Raw genomic sequence first — 17,526 nt, forward strand, 5'->3', positions numbered from 1 at the left:
ATGGCCTCACCGACTGATATTAGTAAACCATAAAAAATAGAGGAATCTCAATACCTGATCAATGATATACATATGGTATGAGTCATGTCATGCATGACATATGTTTCGAATTTTTAAGCATTTTGTTATGTTGTGATCGAACAGTCTCAGCTTACTGAGTGATGACCATATCACTCACCCCTTACTCGACCCTCCTAGAAAAATCAGAAGAAGAAATAGAGAAAGAAGAATCAGACACCAGTTTTGGGGCTGATAGTGGACGCATGAAGAATTTTAATTAAGAATATGTTCTTATGAGTTTTTATTTTAAGTTATAAACGTTTCCGCAGATTTTTATCATTTTCGGAGTTACTATTGTAAGGACGATTCAATTTTTATAGTATTTATACAATAAACTGGTTATAGTTTATACTGTACTACGAAACTTGTTTTTTAGCAATTATGTGATTGTTGAATAATATCGATGTCAACTAAGCGGAATCTCAGGACGTGACATCTATTTCACAAAATCGACATGTCATATCATTTCATAAGAGTTTTTTTAAAATATAATAATTAGTTTTTATTAGGATTTCTCTCTTAATAAAATTACCAATGTGTAATTTAGCATATATATATATATATATATTAATTGTATATTATATATATACACAAACTAGCAATTAAGATCAATATCTTCGAGCGCGTGGCCGTGAGACTAGAAACACCCACACACACCCACACCCACCACCCCGCCCCCGTCATCCTCATTCCTCTTCTTTCTCCTTCGCCTACAAGTAAATCAACCATATATTCTACGTCTCCTCCCTCTCACACAGATACATTGGCGGTGATGCACGAGACGGAAGTCCATGATCTGTCGGATGATGCAGACTATGCTGCATCGGTTCAACTGGTAATCAATTTAACGCATGGTGTCGTTTACTCATTTTTTGTTTGATTGATGGTGCATGATTGGGTATAGTAATGGAAGGTTTGGCGATTGACATAGGGTTTGAATTTGATAATGATCAAAACTTTTTTTCCGTTTGAGGCATGGATCGCTTGATTGTGTATTCAGGAATTTCACGATATTCATTTGGGCTCTGTTTTTGTGATTAGGCCTCTGGTGTCATGAAACGGAGTGATAGCGGTAAAAGGAGCTCATCGAGTGACTTGGATGGTGCGGAGATCGTGTATACAAAGGATAACGTGGCAATTCATCCCACCCAATATGCTTCCGAGAGAATCAGCGGCCGGTTGAAGTTGATCAAGCAAGGGAATTCTCTTTTCATGGTATTGCTTTTTTTCTATTTATGTTGGGAGAAAAGGAGTTTTTACTTCTTGGAATTTATATTTTTTTTGGCTGTTGTGATATTTTCCTTAGTGAGCTTTCTTGACGAGCTACTTCATTGTGCTTTAGACTTTGAAATGATCGTTTAATTCCGTTGTAGACATGGATTCCTTACAAAGGCCAAAGCTCGAGCGCTAGGTTGTCTGAGAAAGGTTGGGCCTCGGTTCTTGTAACTTAACACGGTACAACACACACATTTATTGAAATTTGTTGATTTTGTTTAATTATCATGTGCAGATATGAATCTGTACACCATTAGGGCTGTGCCTTTTTCAGATATTCACTCAATACGTAGACATACTCCAACCCTGGGCTGGCAGTATGTTATAGTAGTTATGTCATCAGGTACTACTTCTATTTATTGTGTAATGGTACTTTTTTAGCACACATGTTTTTCTATTTTTCAACTCAAGGACTGCAAGAAAATACTGAACGTGGTTAATTTAATTTAATAAATGAAAAGTTTCTTGTGTGATGATTGTGTTTTGAACAGTTGATTTGGAATTCGAAGTAACATGTTGATATAAAATTTTGATAAAGAAACATGAAAGATGCAACTTTTTAGAATTTTGTCCGAACAAGTTAGTCAGTCACGCGTGGCTGTGATATGTGATGGTCATTAATGGACCATGAAAACTGATATATTCAGTGTTACAGAAATGTAAAAATTAAGTGGATGAGATGAAATTAGAAATGATTACTGTAGTGAAAAGGTTGAATGTAGCAGATACAAAACAGAAGATAAGGTTGTCCATTTAAGATAACTTGGGCACATCTAAAGAATTCAAACATATACGAATTATAATGGAGTCAGAAAATAGAAAGTTTTCACATGAGCAAAAGTGAGGGAACCATAATTAATTAGAGATAAACTTAATTTGTCTCTATTGAATTGAGGATAATTTAGGCTATAATTTTAGGAATATCACGTTGAAGATAAGTAATCCATTTAGTCGATCCTAACTATGGGATTAATGCTTGTAAGTGTATGATGATAATATCGTATATTTGCTCGTGTTATGATTCTAAATCATGAGTGGTTGTCATTTTACTTTTTTGTAAATAAGTGGCGTATTGTTTTATAATGCATAAATTTCATAGACGTCATCGTCTACTGTTCGCTGAATCAGCTATTATGCGTGGGTTATTTTTTTCTTATATTTTTCCATCTCGATGTTAATAGTCACGTATCATATCTCATTTCCTATAACAATTTCAGGACTAGCTTTTCCTCCCCTTTATTTCTACAATGGAGGAGTCAGAGAATTTATAACAACTGCTAAGCAGCACGTTGTCCTTGTGAGGTAAGTCTCATGTAACTTCTTTAACATAATAAAAAACAATTATGCCTGTCTATCCTTAAGCATTCAAATGTCTCTGTTACATGTATTACCACTGCATGCTTTAGTAGCGAAGAAATGGAATGAAGAGTAGTATCTATTTGTTTGTACGATACTGTATATATTTTGTCATAGAATCCACATAATAAAATTGAACCTGCTATGGAGCTAATTTTATCTGGTAATTCTGTCAGTTTTCTAGTACACAAATCTTTATTTTCTCGGTGATAAGCAGTGTAAGAATGGTTTAGATACAAAAATTATCTCGAGTTAAAATTTGAATTTATCTTGAATAATGGCTAAATACTTGAGGAATACGGATTATGTTATCCAGGATATTCTTGAGGTAAGTAGCTGATGTTAACCAAAACTGTCATTTTGAGGTTTTGCCAGTGTTGCGAATAATGTTGTGAACTATTTAATTGAACTACATACCATTATTTTATTTGCAGTTGAAATTCTCATATGAAGAAAAAATAATGTCAAGCAATTGTATTGTTGACTGCGTGTGATGAGTTCATAGTTAATCTTAATGTAGATAACTGATGAGAAGATAAAAAGATATATTTTTGTTGAATGGAAAACAGAGATTTTATTTGATATAAATTTCATTTTTCCATGTTGAAATATACGTTTGACTACATTTCTGAGATTGATTTTTCTAAAAAAGAATAAAATTGAGAATTTCTCCATCATGGTGGTTGACTTATAAATGTGGAAGCAATTTTTTTTATTTGATTTGTTTGTATGTGTTCGCTCATTTGATGTTACATTTATAGGTCAGCTGAAGATGCAAATGTTTTTCTCGTGAACGATTTTCAAAATCCTCTCCAGGTAATTGGAATTTTTTTTCTGAATGTAGGTAATTGGAATTTTGAAATGCGTAAATTTGTTCTTTTCCGAACAAGATAGTCAAAGCAGTAGATTGAATTTATTCCCCATATATCTAAGCCTGTTATTGATTAAAAATGGCTTACACAATTACCAATAATCAGGCTGATAGATAAATAGCAGTCTTTTGCTTTTACAGCGAACTCTGTCTTCCTTGGAGCTTCCTATGGCTGTTTCTGTTGCAAATGCCCCGTCTCCAACTCTTGCTGCTAGTGAATTCCCCTCAGGTGCTCATCAAGAAAATGATGTTTCCATCAAAAGCTCCGATAGTTTTCAGCAAAATGGTCAACAGAGGCAGAAACAACATGATCCCGCTCGGGACCTTTCAATACAAGTCTTGGAGAAATTCTCACTTGTCACTAGATTTGCTCGAGAATCAACTTTCCAGATCTTTCGGGATAGTCATACTGACGGATTTTCCATTAATGAAGGGAGGAAGCTTGATCAGTCTTCTCCAGATCATCACCTTATCACAGCATCTGATGAATCTGAAAAATTTCCTGTAGCATCTGATCCGTTGGAGGTAACACATCATTTCTCGTTTCCACTCTTCCACAGTTTCCTAGAAACTCAACTTTAGTGGATCTGAGTTAGTGCAATGTAACTATGAAGAATTCCTTATTTGGTTAAATGTTCCTTTTCGGAGATATATCTAGGAGGATTCCAAGGACGCACAAATGTCGTTTTTATTTCTGAATTTGTAACATAATTCGTTTACACTCAATAATTCTGTACAAAGCTTGCATCATGTCTTATCTTACGACAAATGCTGGCTCAAACTTGGTCAATGCGTATTCCCTTGATAGAGTCGCTGTTCCATTATGGAAAGGAGTATCAATTGTATAAGCCTTCCCTGTTGGAAATTTCATGGTTCCCTTGCATTTTTTATCATTGAGTCTGGGCGAGAGATAACAATCTGGAGATACTGCCTAGTGCTATCAAATTAGAATGTCCAAGTCTTCTTCCAGTTTTGTTCGAATCATACAGATAACCTCATCTAGGAAATTAGTGTGGTGAGGAAACAGCCATCAATTTGGTAATAACTGATAATTGAGCTTACAATTGTAAAGAGGTATATATTAGGAGATCTGGTTTTGTTGAATGTCTTCTTTCAGCTTTATTTTATTGGTATGGCTCATCTTTTAACTTTAAACTGTTTTCCTTTCCTTCATTGGATATTCACAATGTTTATTTACTGGGGAGCTTTTTTTATTGGTCTATTTGATATTTATTACAAATCTTGGCTTGCTGACTCGATTTGTTTTTTCAATTTTGGCCCTTGTACAACTTGAGAGCTTGAAAGTATGACGTTCCAATCTTTCAGATATACTTCGAAACATGCAAGGATAGTGTAAAACAAAGTGGAAATGCATGTGTATCTCATTTCTGAAGTCAGTTTTCCTTTTACCATTTAAAACCAACCGACACTAGTGCTCAGATATTTGAATTTCATTGACTTGTTATAGCATGACCCTTTTCATTCGGACCTCCAATAATAAAGAAATTATATTTGAGATTTGGCTAAAATAAATTGTAGGGAGGGTATGGCCATTAATTGTTTGTATTGCCAATTTTAATACGTCCATATGCAAGTTACTATTATTATTACATGGATATTCACAAGTTAATATTAAAGCGTGATAAACTTCATAGTTTGATAGTGTCAATTAATTGCTTGTGTTGCCAATTTTAACATGTCCATATGCAAGTCACTACTACTATTATTACATAGATATTCACCGTCTTTGTTTTCTTTCACTCTTTTATTTAGTACATTTTTTTTTCTCGACAGTTTGATAAATTATCGCTAGCATGGGGAAAACCGCGTCAGCCACCATTGGGGCATGAAGAGGTACATGACACTTTTTTGTCTCACTTGTGAAATTGTTCTAAGTTCTCTGATTTTTTATTTTTGTTTGTGAATAATCTCTTTTTATATTTCATTTATTTTTTTGATGTTTTTTATGAGTGGATTTTCTCGAAAGAGTTAAGGCATGACATGAATAAGTGGTGATAGAGCATATTAGTTACTTCATAAGTGCAACATATAAGTAATTAAGTATTCTGATTTTTTTCCTTTCTTGTGCATGAACAAAAAATGTGTGATCTTGTACGTACTAGAGTTCAAATAAGAACTGAAGTTACATGCATTTTATGCTATTTGTTTTATTCACATGTTTAGGTAAAGATGTGCACGTATCGGGTTTCTTGGATTTTTTTGTCCTGATCGAGTTAATCGGATTGTACTGGATGAATCTGATTCATTAATATAGGTCCTCATGCAATCAAAATATGATCATATTTACAGTCCACGAGTATTTATCAAATGTTATATATATTATATATGAACTTATTGTGTAAGATACTCTAATTTAATTGTCAAGTAATCAGTGACTAAAAACTCTAAAAATAATGAGTAACAAGTAAATGATGGATGTATGGGGACAAAAGTCACTGGATGAGATGAGAAAGACAACCACTTGGCTAAAGAACCATTCTTCTTAATCCTGTAATCAATGTAAGCTTCTCAGAAATCTGAATTGTGTTTTCTATCTAATCCAGCACCTTATTCTATAGATATATGATAAGTATTGGTAAACAGTTTGTTAAATAAAGATATTTCCACCGAGTTACAGAATCTCATTGCTGCCTTTTTCTCCCTTTCATCATTCTGCCAGATTGCATGTCACTTGATAGCGCAACCATAAACTGTAACAATGGGCTTTTAGTGTTATAGTCTCACATGATTGACTTTGTTTCTGGGTGATATCAATGTATCAAAGATGGCTCCACCAAGATGAAATAAAGAAAGAACAGACTTATTAGTCGGACTTTAGCCGTACGCCCGCATCCATCTTTCACCTGATTTTCTATTGGATAATCTGTACTTGCAGTGGACTACATTCTTGGATTCAGAAGGGCGAATAATGGATTCACAAGCACTTAGAAAGAGAATCTTCTATGGGGGAGTTGAGCATAATATGCGAAAGATGGTTCGTGCATTGAAAATGACATGCAGGATTGCTTCAATTTTTTTTGAATTTATAATTTCGTTTCTTAATGTGAATGATGTGGATTTTATTATCATTTACAGGTTTGGACATTTTTATTAGGATACCAGTCATATGATTCAACGTATGCAGAGAGGGAATACCTGAAATCAGTAAAGAAAACTGAGTATGAAACAATTAAAAAACAGTGGCAGGTTAGTAGTTGTTGTTTTCAGCATCTGTTGCCTTTTATTTCATGAATTGTTCTTCATGTGACTGCTGTTTATTGTTTAATGTAATCTAGGAACAATTAACCTTTTCTTTTTCTTTTACATCACACACATGCACATTTTATTTAGCACATGATTTGTTTATATGAAGTGACATATTCACATTACTGGTTATTCGCATCGCAGTGGAACTTTCTGATGAAATATCTATCAATGATCGATATATCGTTTTCTCTTATCCATCTCTTGACCCACATCCTGCAGTGGTGACAGTAATTTATTTATGGCCTGATATCTTCATCATTTTTTTATCTCATTATTTATGGCATTTGTTTAAACTGATACTGCTGAAATTTGGAGTCAAGATGGGAAAGAGTGATCTAGGGTGGGCTCATTGAAACTGGAAGGCTTGTTTTGCTTTATCATGGCTTGAGGGTCCAATAGAATAACTTAACTAATGTAATGTTAAAATGTCTAAGAGGCATGATCCTGCAAGTCTAAAACTGAAGAGGGATGTAATGATAGACTAGAAAGGATGCAGTGGCATATTGGGGGAATATTTCTAACTATCTTGGTCTCGTTTTGTTGTGGCCCTCCTTTTTAATGGTAATCACAAAATCTATGTGAATATAATTGGATAGAGAATTTTTAAAAAATTATAACATAAAATTTTAATTCTCTGTTGATCTCTATTTATATCTTACAAAATATTAACACATTATTCATATAATTAGCAATGTATATGCAACATGTGAATCCGGTCGTTGATATTCTTTAAGATCTCATTTTTGGTAACAGTTTGCTATTTTATTTTAATGACCTAGCTTAACGGTTTCAAGTTGTTTTTCTTTTCTTAGAGCATTTCACCTGAGCAGGCAAAAAGATTTACAAAATTCAGGGAGAGGAAAGGCCTTATTGACAAGGATGTGGTACACTCTACCGGCACACAATTTTCTTGGCTTATATATGTATCTAATTATCTATCTATCTATATATATGTGTATATGTATTCATGACGTTGCAGGATGCAATGCTATTAATAATTTGTTCTATTTTCTACTTGAAGGTGAGGACTGACCGGTCACTCTCATTCTATGACGGTGATGAAAATTCCAATGTGCATCTCTTGCACGACATTCTGCTGACTTACTCATTTTACAACTTTGATCTTGGCTATTGCCAGGTAGTCGGATTGTTTTTATATTGTTGAGCTGACAAGTGCTTGTGAAATCCTATTCGTGATCGCCATAGTCGTTGCACCGGCTGCTGCTTCTTAAGCTTTTTGTTCGACTTTCAGGGAATGAGTGATCTTCTATCCCCAATCTTGTTTGTCATGGGAGATGAATCCGAGTCCTTTTGGTGCTTTGTTTCTCTCATGGAACGCCTTGGACCAAATTTCAATCGCGACCAAAGTGGGATGCATTCTCAACTTTTTGCATTGTCAAAGGTCCTTTCTTTCTCTTTTACTATACATCTCGCTGTCCTTTTAGATTTAGTTTATTGAATCATGATCTGTAAAATTAGTTTGTTTCATGAGAAGTAGCTTTGATGCGATTCTTGGAGCTATATCTTGCAATTGTTTCAAATTTAGTGCCATCTGATTGTTTTAGGAATATGATCTTGCCAGATGCTTAGACTTGAAGTGTGGTTGTCTTGTTTTTCCAGGATTTTCTTTCTTCTTGACATTTTGTTCTCAGATACTTAAAGTTTATGCAAAAACTGCAAATTTTATTTTATTTTTTTAGTTAATTGATCATTTTTTTATTAGTGGGAGAAACTTCAATTTTTTCTTATGAATCTACGCAAACACGTCCACCAACTAAATATATAGGTTTCTTGCTATATAGTATTTGTTTTAAGGAACGATTAAACATTTACTTTAAGAGTTTTAGATTTGTGGATTTTGCTTTAGTATTTAAATTCACCTCACTTTACTTTTTATGATTTCGGATTTTTGTTCGATGTTTTTAGTGTAGTTCTGGCGGTATGGCCAATAAATTGGCTCTTCATTTTGATATAGTGAGTAAAATGAAATTCTATTTTATGCAGCTGGTCGAGTTGTTAGACAGCCCATTGCATAACTATTTTGCGCAGAATGATTGCTTGAACTATTTCTTCTGTTTTCGCTGGCTTCTTATACAGTTTAAGAGGCAAGTGCTACTGCTGCTTTGAATCTTATCTATTTAATGTTTTACTTTTATCTCATGAAATATTCTTACATACCCGGATAAAATCCCGGACATTTTAAACTTGTGCTTACTTTCTAAGATTTTTCAAATTTTGCCATGGTCAAGTTTACTTCTAGCCTTGATAATTCTCCCTCATTTCAGATAAGTACCTAAATTTCATTTTGAACTCCATTGTGATTGGGAAGATGGATTTTAAATCCATGAATTTTGAGTATAATTTTATTATTAATAATGAAACAGGAAGCTTGTACCAAACAATAATTGGAAACTCATCAGTATGCAAATTTAACAATCAAAAAATAATTTTAAAAGTTCTAAATCATGATATACAATAGTAAAAAAAATTACGATACAACATCTATTTTCTCGATAAATCAAATTTTAAATTCTTATCTTATTTATTTACACATTAGTTGCACAAAGTAAAACGGATTTCAAATGACTTCATTGTTTGGTGAACATAAAATTCATCTTAATTAACACGAACATTATATAAATATGCATGCAAACAGTAGATTTGAAGTTTATGGTCTTATATATATATATATATATAACACTAATGCATTTGAATTGATAAGTTCAAATCCTTGGTTTATATATATATATATATATATATATATATATGTTATGCATCTAGGAGGAACTAATAAAGCAAAAGTTAAAGTTTCGGATTCCCTAGATTGAAGAAACCTTAATCTACAGTCTTTAACAATCCATATAGTGTACCGCATTAACCAAGTCATAATGTGGCAAGTCATGCATTTCAGATTGTCAGATTGTTAAGTTGATGACTCTAATATTTGCAGGGAGTTTGAATATGAGAAGACAATGCGTATGTGGGAGGTACTATGGACCCATTATCTAAGTGAGCATCTCCACCTATATGTCTGTGTCGCTATCCTCAAAAGACACCGTGCTAAAATAATGGGAGAAAAAATGGATTTCGATACACTCCTAAAATTTATCAATGAACTGAGTGATCACATTGATCTCGATGCGACCCTCAGGGATGCAGAAGCCTTGTGTATATATGCTGGTGAGAATGGCGCGGCTTCTATCCCACCTGGAACCCCACCTTCTCTGCCACTTGAGGATGCTTCGATATATCCTCAACCAGATGATGATATACTGTAGGATGCTTTGTAAATGCCAAATGAACTACTCAAACGTGTGAATTCATTTCTCCTTTTACTTTCGAAATTCACGTATTTTAGTATTTGAGTTTCTTACTGGAATTGAATTCACCTTTATTTCTTTAGAGTTGAGAAATTTTGTTCTAGAATCACAAGATCATCCTTAAGTTCATATATTAACGCTTTCTGCTATCGGGATTTGGCTCATCTAAAGTTTTTTGACCTGATGAAAATTTGTGCGCGGTTTCTAACATCCAGGTGCATAATTAGTCTTTTGGCTATAGGTATGACCACAATTCTAGAATCGACTGTTTCGGTTTAAGCTAATGTGGAACTGTAACTTAGACTGTTTGAACATAGTTTGGGTCTGGTTTGTAACGAACTCGTGTCGAAGTTTTTTTTTTTTTTTTTTAATTTAATAATCAAGAATTTTTTTAGAAAATTATGAAAAAAAATAAATAGGTTTGAATTTATTTATTTATTTTTGACGACGTGAAAACTTGCGTCGCTAGTTTTTTGGCATGTTCACCCGAGAAGTTGGTGTTTGGGAGAATTAAACTTCCGACTACTAGTCAAGCACTAACTTAATCTACCAATTCGGACATCATTTAGAGGCAATTTTGAATCTATTTATGTTTGTAGTAATTATATATTGATGTTTACAGTTTACATATCATGAACAATAGTCGATTGTTCATTTATTCTACTAGAATCGGACACCCATAATGTGCAGTTATAAATCTATTTATGTTTGTACTAATTCAAAGATGATGTTTACAATGCACGTATCGAATGAAATATTTTAAAATTCCAAAATGATGGTGCAATTGAGTTAGAATTACATTCCTTCAACTGAAGCATATTTCATTTAAACTTGATTTTTCTTACCATGAGTGGAATTATTGGCGAAGTAATTTCCTCATTCTAATCATACAAATTTTTAGTAAGAATATTCTAATTATACAATTTATACTCATGCAAAGTGATGCGAATCCTGACAATGTAGTGAAGAAACATTGTATCAATATTCTAAATATTTTCTTTAGAATATCATCAATCAAGCAAAACAATAAGATACCAAACCAAAACCCGAAGCTATATCTTGATCTGATTTGGAAAATCGACCCAACCAACTCCACAATTATATAGCAATTACAAACCAAATTTAACCAAGTTTTTGAATTGTATAATTAATCTCGACTTGTTACCAATTCGTTAAAGACAAACATCAAACCCTTTACTCATAATTAAGAACCTTGATATAAATTTGTAGCCGCCACGTCCAAGCACGCTAATAGACAAAGATGATAAGTAAAGTATCAAAATAACAAGGATCAAATGAATATTCTCCATAAAATAATAATAATTAAAAGATAAAAACTTGTGTGAGACGGTCTTATGAGTCGTATTTTGTGAGACATATCTTTTATTTGAGTCATCCATGAAAAAGTATTACTTTTTATGCTAAGAGTATTACTTTTTATTGTGAATATAGGTAGAGTTGATCCGTTTCACATATAAAGATCCGTGAGACCGTCTCACAAGAGAACCTACTCTAAATAAAATATCTCAAGATGAAGAAAACCTAAATTTATTACACAAATTCTTGTGAGATAGTCTCATTAGTCGATTTTATGAAACATATATCCAACTTGATACAACTCAATAAAAAATATTATTTTTTATTTTAAAATATTACTTTTCATGGTATGTATGAACGAGTTGACCCATCTCATATATATGAACTCGTGAGACGGTCTTACAAAACACAAACTCAACTTATTATAACAACGTTGAAATAACGTTTGTTAAGAAAAAAATAAAAATAAAATAAAAACTCTTCGATTTCGAAATATCAATTAGACACTAAATAGTATTTAACAAAACAAACTTAGAATTATAATCAAATATTACTCAATTAGGTTCACCATCTTCAATTCTTCACTCAAGTCAATTTTACTTGGATTTTTAAGAAGCCATTGAATTGGTTGAAATTCGATCACATGACAGTGACCATAAATATTTAATTATATTGATTTAGAGTGTATTTTTATGATTCAGTTCTACGGATCTATATATATGGGACGGATCAACTCAATTCATATGTACAATGAAAAATAATATTTTTAACAAAAAAAATAATATTTTCACACGAGCCACGACGAGTAAAAAATCAGTTTCATAAATTCGACACGCAAAGATTTTGATTTAATTTTATATTATATAATATAAATTGAAATTGCGAAACAAAACTCAAAAAACCTCAAAAACTATTAAGACAATTTTTTTTTAATTATATTTATTTTTTAATAAATTATAAAATATGTGCTCATTTTCGGCAAAACTGTAACTTAATTGCTTCATATTTCATAGTTCCCCCTTTTCCTGCATACAATTCCTACACGTATATCGCGACAAAAGTTCAGGTATTTTCCACGTACGATACATAGAATTTCAAAGATGAAAGGTATGTGAAACTGGTTAAAGCCTTTTTGGATTTATCAGATTTTGTGTATTGATTTTTGGGGAATGATCGTTACTTACCTAATTGGAACAACTCGTCTACTTTTTTGCCTAATAATTCTGTTACGCAGTTTTGTTTTCTTCTGTTGATTAATGGCGTAGATTATTGGAATCGTATGGTTAAAATCTTTTCTTTTTTTGTTTTTTTTGGGGTGCGCATTTAATTTCAGACAGATCAAGAAGTTGGCTTTTGATTGTACTGGTATTGTGTTAATAAATGACGGATTCCCTACGAATGAAGAAATCCCATGTTTAAACTAGTGGGAAGTTTGATTAACTTTTAAGTATTTGGATGGAAGTATCATTTCATGTTTCATTTAAAAAATATATTAAATTATTTAACCCTAATGAAAATGATGGATATCTATGCAATATATGGTTAGAGATTGGTTTTGCATGAAACTTAAACTTTGTATGCGTTCTTAAAGTCGTAAGTTAACAGAGGTTAATTCAAACCGCATGACAAGTTTCCTGGATCCAACAATATAATTGTTAACTGCAGGCAGCATATTTGTGAATTTTTTACCATTGAATCCTTGTTTCTAAGTCATGTTAAATCGAAATCCTGTGATAAATAAATTGTTCTACTTGTTTAACCCAAGCATTTTAGTTAATAACACGAGTGATTACTGATTAGTGACAATTTGTCATATGATGTTTGCGGTTATTTCTATGTTCATTGATTCTGATGGTTTAATCATCAACTTTGATTTATGTTCTATATCATTCAAATGATACATAATTTGGATTCTTTTAAGTTGCTGTATAGATTCTGCTTTGCATGAACTAGCCCTTCCCAGTACAAATACAAAAATATGTGAAATTTTTTTGTGTGACACTTTTATGGTTACATCACGAAGTCTGGAAATTTGTTGAATATAATATATAATATAATTTCATTGTCTCAAGTAACTGAGAGGTATTTAGGACATTTTTAGATGATTACTTAGGATGTTATCTTCATAGCATAAGAAAAGTAAAGGGTTTATATTGAATACTGGCTTACTTGACAGTGCAGGTTAGTGGTTGATGGCAATTTTAAAATTTTATATCTACTATCTATGTTAGGTGGTTTATGTTGTTTAAGTTCTCGTTAAAAGTTTAGTTCATCTTTGAGATCTCTGCTGATGGAGTATGGTGGTGGAAAAAAGTCAGAGACATCCGTAGCTGAGCCATAGTAGTTACTTGATAAAGCATTCTTGTTAATTGAATGGCACTGAGGCACTGGAGCCTAGGTAGTAACTGTGATTCCTCGATCTGACTTGTTGTCAACTGTTCTCTCAAGAAATTCCATTCAACTATAGAGACATGCTTGTAAAAAAATCTTTGTACATTGTTGGGCCGAATCTCAAATTTATTCGAACCTTCTGAGGAGCAAAATGAAAGCTTTAATATAGTTTGGAATTTTATATTATTTGATTTTATTTTATTTCTGAGGTTCTAGTAACCTATTGATTACACTGCCATGAAAATGAAATTACAATAGGTGCTGAAAGTGTGATTTGTCTTAACTGAACGACGATCATCCTGCAGGTTTAAGGTAGTTGGCTGTCTTATTTCTTTTTTTATTTCTTTGAAACTTGGCTCTAATTTGGTTCAACTTCTGTGAAATGTATTTGCAGTTACTCTTTGAACTTTTGATTTTGTGAAATCTGGCCAGATGTTAGATTCTACTAGTTTTTTATTTATTATTTGTACTTCAACCTTCTTAAAATACTCTGAAGTCTATATGCAGGGCATGATTGGTGGAACCATGATTCTATGTTAGCAATTAATCCTGATAAATGCCTCCTGTAGCATGGCCCCAAGATCTCATCGTCTCTCCTCCAGACGCACTCCTCGAAAGTTCCTTTTCATTCTTCTCTTAATACTTGGACCAATTGGTGTCATTGGAATTTTTGCCTACAGTCAGAAGATCTCATATTTTTTCCGCCCGATATGGGACAATCCTCCTCCACCATTCGAGCACTTACCACATTATTATGCAGAGAATGTTTCTATGGGAAACCTTTGTCATCTCCATGGTTGGTCCTTAAGATCAGAGCCACGCAGAGTTTTTGATGGAATCATATTCAGCAATGAACTGGACATGCTTGAGATTCGGTGGAACGAACTCTATCCATATGTTAATAAATTCGTAATCCTGGAAGCTAATACTACTTTCACAGGTATTCCAAAGCCTCTCTACTTCGCTACAAATCGCAACAGATTTGCTTTTGCCGAAGAAAAAGTGGTCCATGGCGTATTCCCGGGTAGAATTGCATCATACGGGTCACATGAAGACCCATTCAAACTCGAAGCGGAGCACCGTATAGCCATGAATGGGCTGCTTCGTCAGGCTGGTATAGCAGTTGGTGACCTACTCATCATATCAGACACCGATGAAATCCCAAGTCCCCATACTGTGAAACTACTGAAATGGTGTGAGGGGGCTCCTTCTGTGCTTCATCTTGAAATGAAGAATTATATGTATTCCTTCGAGTTCCCAGTCGACTATAGCAGCTGGCGTGCTACCATCCACATATTCAACCAACATACCCAATACCGTCATTCTCGCCAGACTGATGTTATTTTCTCTGATGCAGGGTGGCATTGTAGCTTTTGCTTTCGGTATCTTAGAGAATTTGCATTCAAAATGACAGCATATAGTCATGCGGACCGGGTAAGGCGAAAAGAGTTTTTGAAATATTCAAGAATTCAGGAACTCATATGTCAGGGAGATGATTTGTTCGATATGTTGCCTGAGGAGTATTCTTTCAAGGACTTGATCAAGAAAATGGGTTCAATTCCCAGGTCGGCCTCTGCAGTTCATATTCCTGCATATTTGATTGAAAATGCGAAGAAGTTCGAGTTCCTACTTCCCGGAGGCTGTTTACGTTCACCAGGCTGAAGTTTGTTGAATGAGTTCTATTCTTTTGTCTAGGTCTATCGTGACAGGTACTCGAGTTGAGATCCATTGTATTTTCACTTTCTTGACTCGATTAGTGGGTTCATTCTTTTTCCTAGTCCGGTCAAGTTCTCCACTCGTTCTTCTCCAGTTCGTGCTTCAAAATTTTACTCGATTTTCTGGTATTTTCGAAAGTCTCCTTTGTAGTATGTGAGAACGAAAAATATTGTATGGAGCAACAATGGTTCAGGTCTAGCCGTGAGTATAGGACATAGTGTACTACTTTCAAAAACGATGTTTTTTCTTGTTTATTTCCTGCTTGTTTCTTATTTTTTTGCCCCCTCGGTGTTGAGTTCTCTGACACGATTTATTTTATTACAAATTCCGTACAATCACATTTGAAAAGTTATTTTAACTTCGGTGATTTGAATGTAATCTATAATATTATAATTTTACAAATTTCGTACAACCACATTTGAAAAAATAATTTAAGTACTTTTTTATATTTTAATTGTATTATTTATATTGTATTAATATAATTATAATATTGTTCACTTGCATTACACGCATAAGAATAATTTTGTTAAATATTATATTTTTAATATTAGTCACTATATAAGAATAATAATAATATAAATTTGTGATTTTTGAAAAAAATTATCAAGGTTAATATTTTAAATATAATTATTTTATTGTAATATGAGAAGGAGAAAATATTATTGCACTTAATCATAATGGAATTATAAAGTATTTTATTATGTTTGTTAAAAAAATTTATAAGTGTTTAGTAAATAGTGTATAGTCATGTTATAACTAAGGTGATTTTAATGTAATCTATAATATTCTAATTATGTATATATTAATACAAAGTAATATAAGAAATTAATAATTCTAACTAACATATTTTTATCCAATGATATATTTTGCATTAACATATATAAAATTTTAATTTAATTAATGAAATTAATTTTTAAGGTCAAATTTTATTTTGTGGTTATATAGAAAACAATTTTATTGATACTCTTAATTGTTAAAATCATTGATATAAAAAAATAATATATGTAGAAATTATAATTACACAAATTCAAAATCTTAATTTTTTAATATAAGCCATAACATATTTTTATTATTATAAATACAAACATAGGTTTTATTAAATATATTTTGTAATTAAATTGATTTGACAATATTTATTTTAATAATAATAATAATAATAATAATTTAAGTGATTTTTGATTTAATCCAATATAAAATATATATTTTAATATATGTGTAATAAACTAATAATTAAAATTTTTTATGATCGCATGACATTGTATCTTAGTTTTCGTTCCAGACATGGATATCGTGAGACTCTTATTCTACGTAGGTGGCTATGCTATTATTGAAGATGGTAGGGTTAGATATAGTATCTCCGCGACCAGGCCCATGAAAATCCCACGGTCTATTGCATTTTCCCAATTGGTGAATTATGTGCGTCACATGCTGGAGATCGACCCATCAAAACTCTGCATCAAATTGTCAACGAAATTTTCTTATAGCTCGTTGTCTCGTTACATTGAAGATCATGTCTATATCACACATGATGATACTCTACAATTTATGTTTGATTTGCCCACACTGGATTGCATGTACTTGTATGTTGATTCATCGCCAGTGTTGCAGACGTAAGTGATTACGATTTTGATGCAATAATACCGGTAATAATGCAAGGTTTGGGAACAATAGGTTTAAATCAAGCCGGACCTTCTACATATCATGTTGATGCATAGTCAAGTCAGACATATTCTGGGATTGACACTGGTCTTTGGGATCATCATATCACGGCTCACACCGAAGAGACTATTCATGGGGGATGAATAGAACATGACAATGGGATTTTACTCTAGGGGGTTGGGATCATCATTTAACCGTTCCCCCAGGAGTTGATGTTGCATAGGGTTCGTATAGAACATGACAATTGGATTTAAATGCATGGAGTGATGAAGAAAATACCACAAATGTTAGAAA

General features: G+C 32.7%; 2 protein-coding genes across 4 annotated transcripts; both read left to right on the forward strand.

Annotated features, from left to right (window-relative positions):
• Positions 1–687: 687 nt before the first annotated feature.
• Positions 688–10,300, forward strand: LOC142505252 (uncharacterized). The gene is made up of 15 exons (XM_075618151.1): positions 688–895; positions 1,102–1,275; positions 1,434–1,485; positions 1,571–1,678; positions 2,553–2,637; positions 3,453–3,507; positions 3,704–4,087; positions 5,357–5,416; positions 6,459–6,557; positions 6,659–6,769; positions 7,642–7,713; positions 7,851–7,967; positions 8,082–8,231; positions 8,834–8,938; positions 9,784–10,300. Exons 1-15 carry the CDS (start codon positions 833–835, stop codon positions 10,105–10,107), a joined length of 1,959 nt encoding a protein of 652 aa, XP_075474266.1. The 5' UTR covers positions 688–832; the 3' UTR covers positions 10,108–10,300.
• A 2,150-nt stretch (positions 10,301–12,450) lies between these two features.
• On the forward strand, positions 12,451–15,845 carry LOC142505420 (uncharacterized). 3 transcript variants are annotated; one of them, XM_075618399.1, is made up of 2 exons: positions 12,451–12,573; positions 14,365–15,845. In XM_075618399.1, the coding sequence occupies exon 2, from the start codon at positions 14,428–14,430 to the stop codon at positions 15,517–15,519; it is 1,092 nt and encodes a 363-aa protein (XP_075474514.1). In that variant the 5' UTR covers positions 12,451–12,573; positions 14,365–14,427; the 3' UTR covers positions 15,520–15,845. The 3 variants fall into 3 exon arrangements, with proteins under 3 accessions (XP_075474514.1, XP_075474516.1, XP_075474515.1); XM_075618401.1 differs by having other exon boundaries at positions 12,457–12,532; XM_075618400.1 differs by having other exon boundaries at positions 12,460–13,864.
• The last annotated feature ends 1,681 nt before the right edge of the window (positions 15,846–17,526 follow it).

The sequence above is a fragment of the Primulina tabacum genome, chromosome 10, assembly GCF_025594145.1.
Source record: "Primulina tabacum isolate GXHZ01 chromosome 10, ASM2559414v2, whole genome shotgun sequence".
Classification (NCBI taxonomy): Eukaryota; Viridiplantae; Streptophyta; class Magnoliopsida; order Lamiales; family Gesneriaceae; genus Primulina; species Primulina tabacum.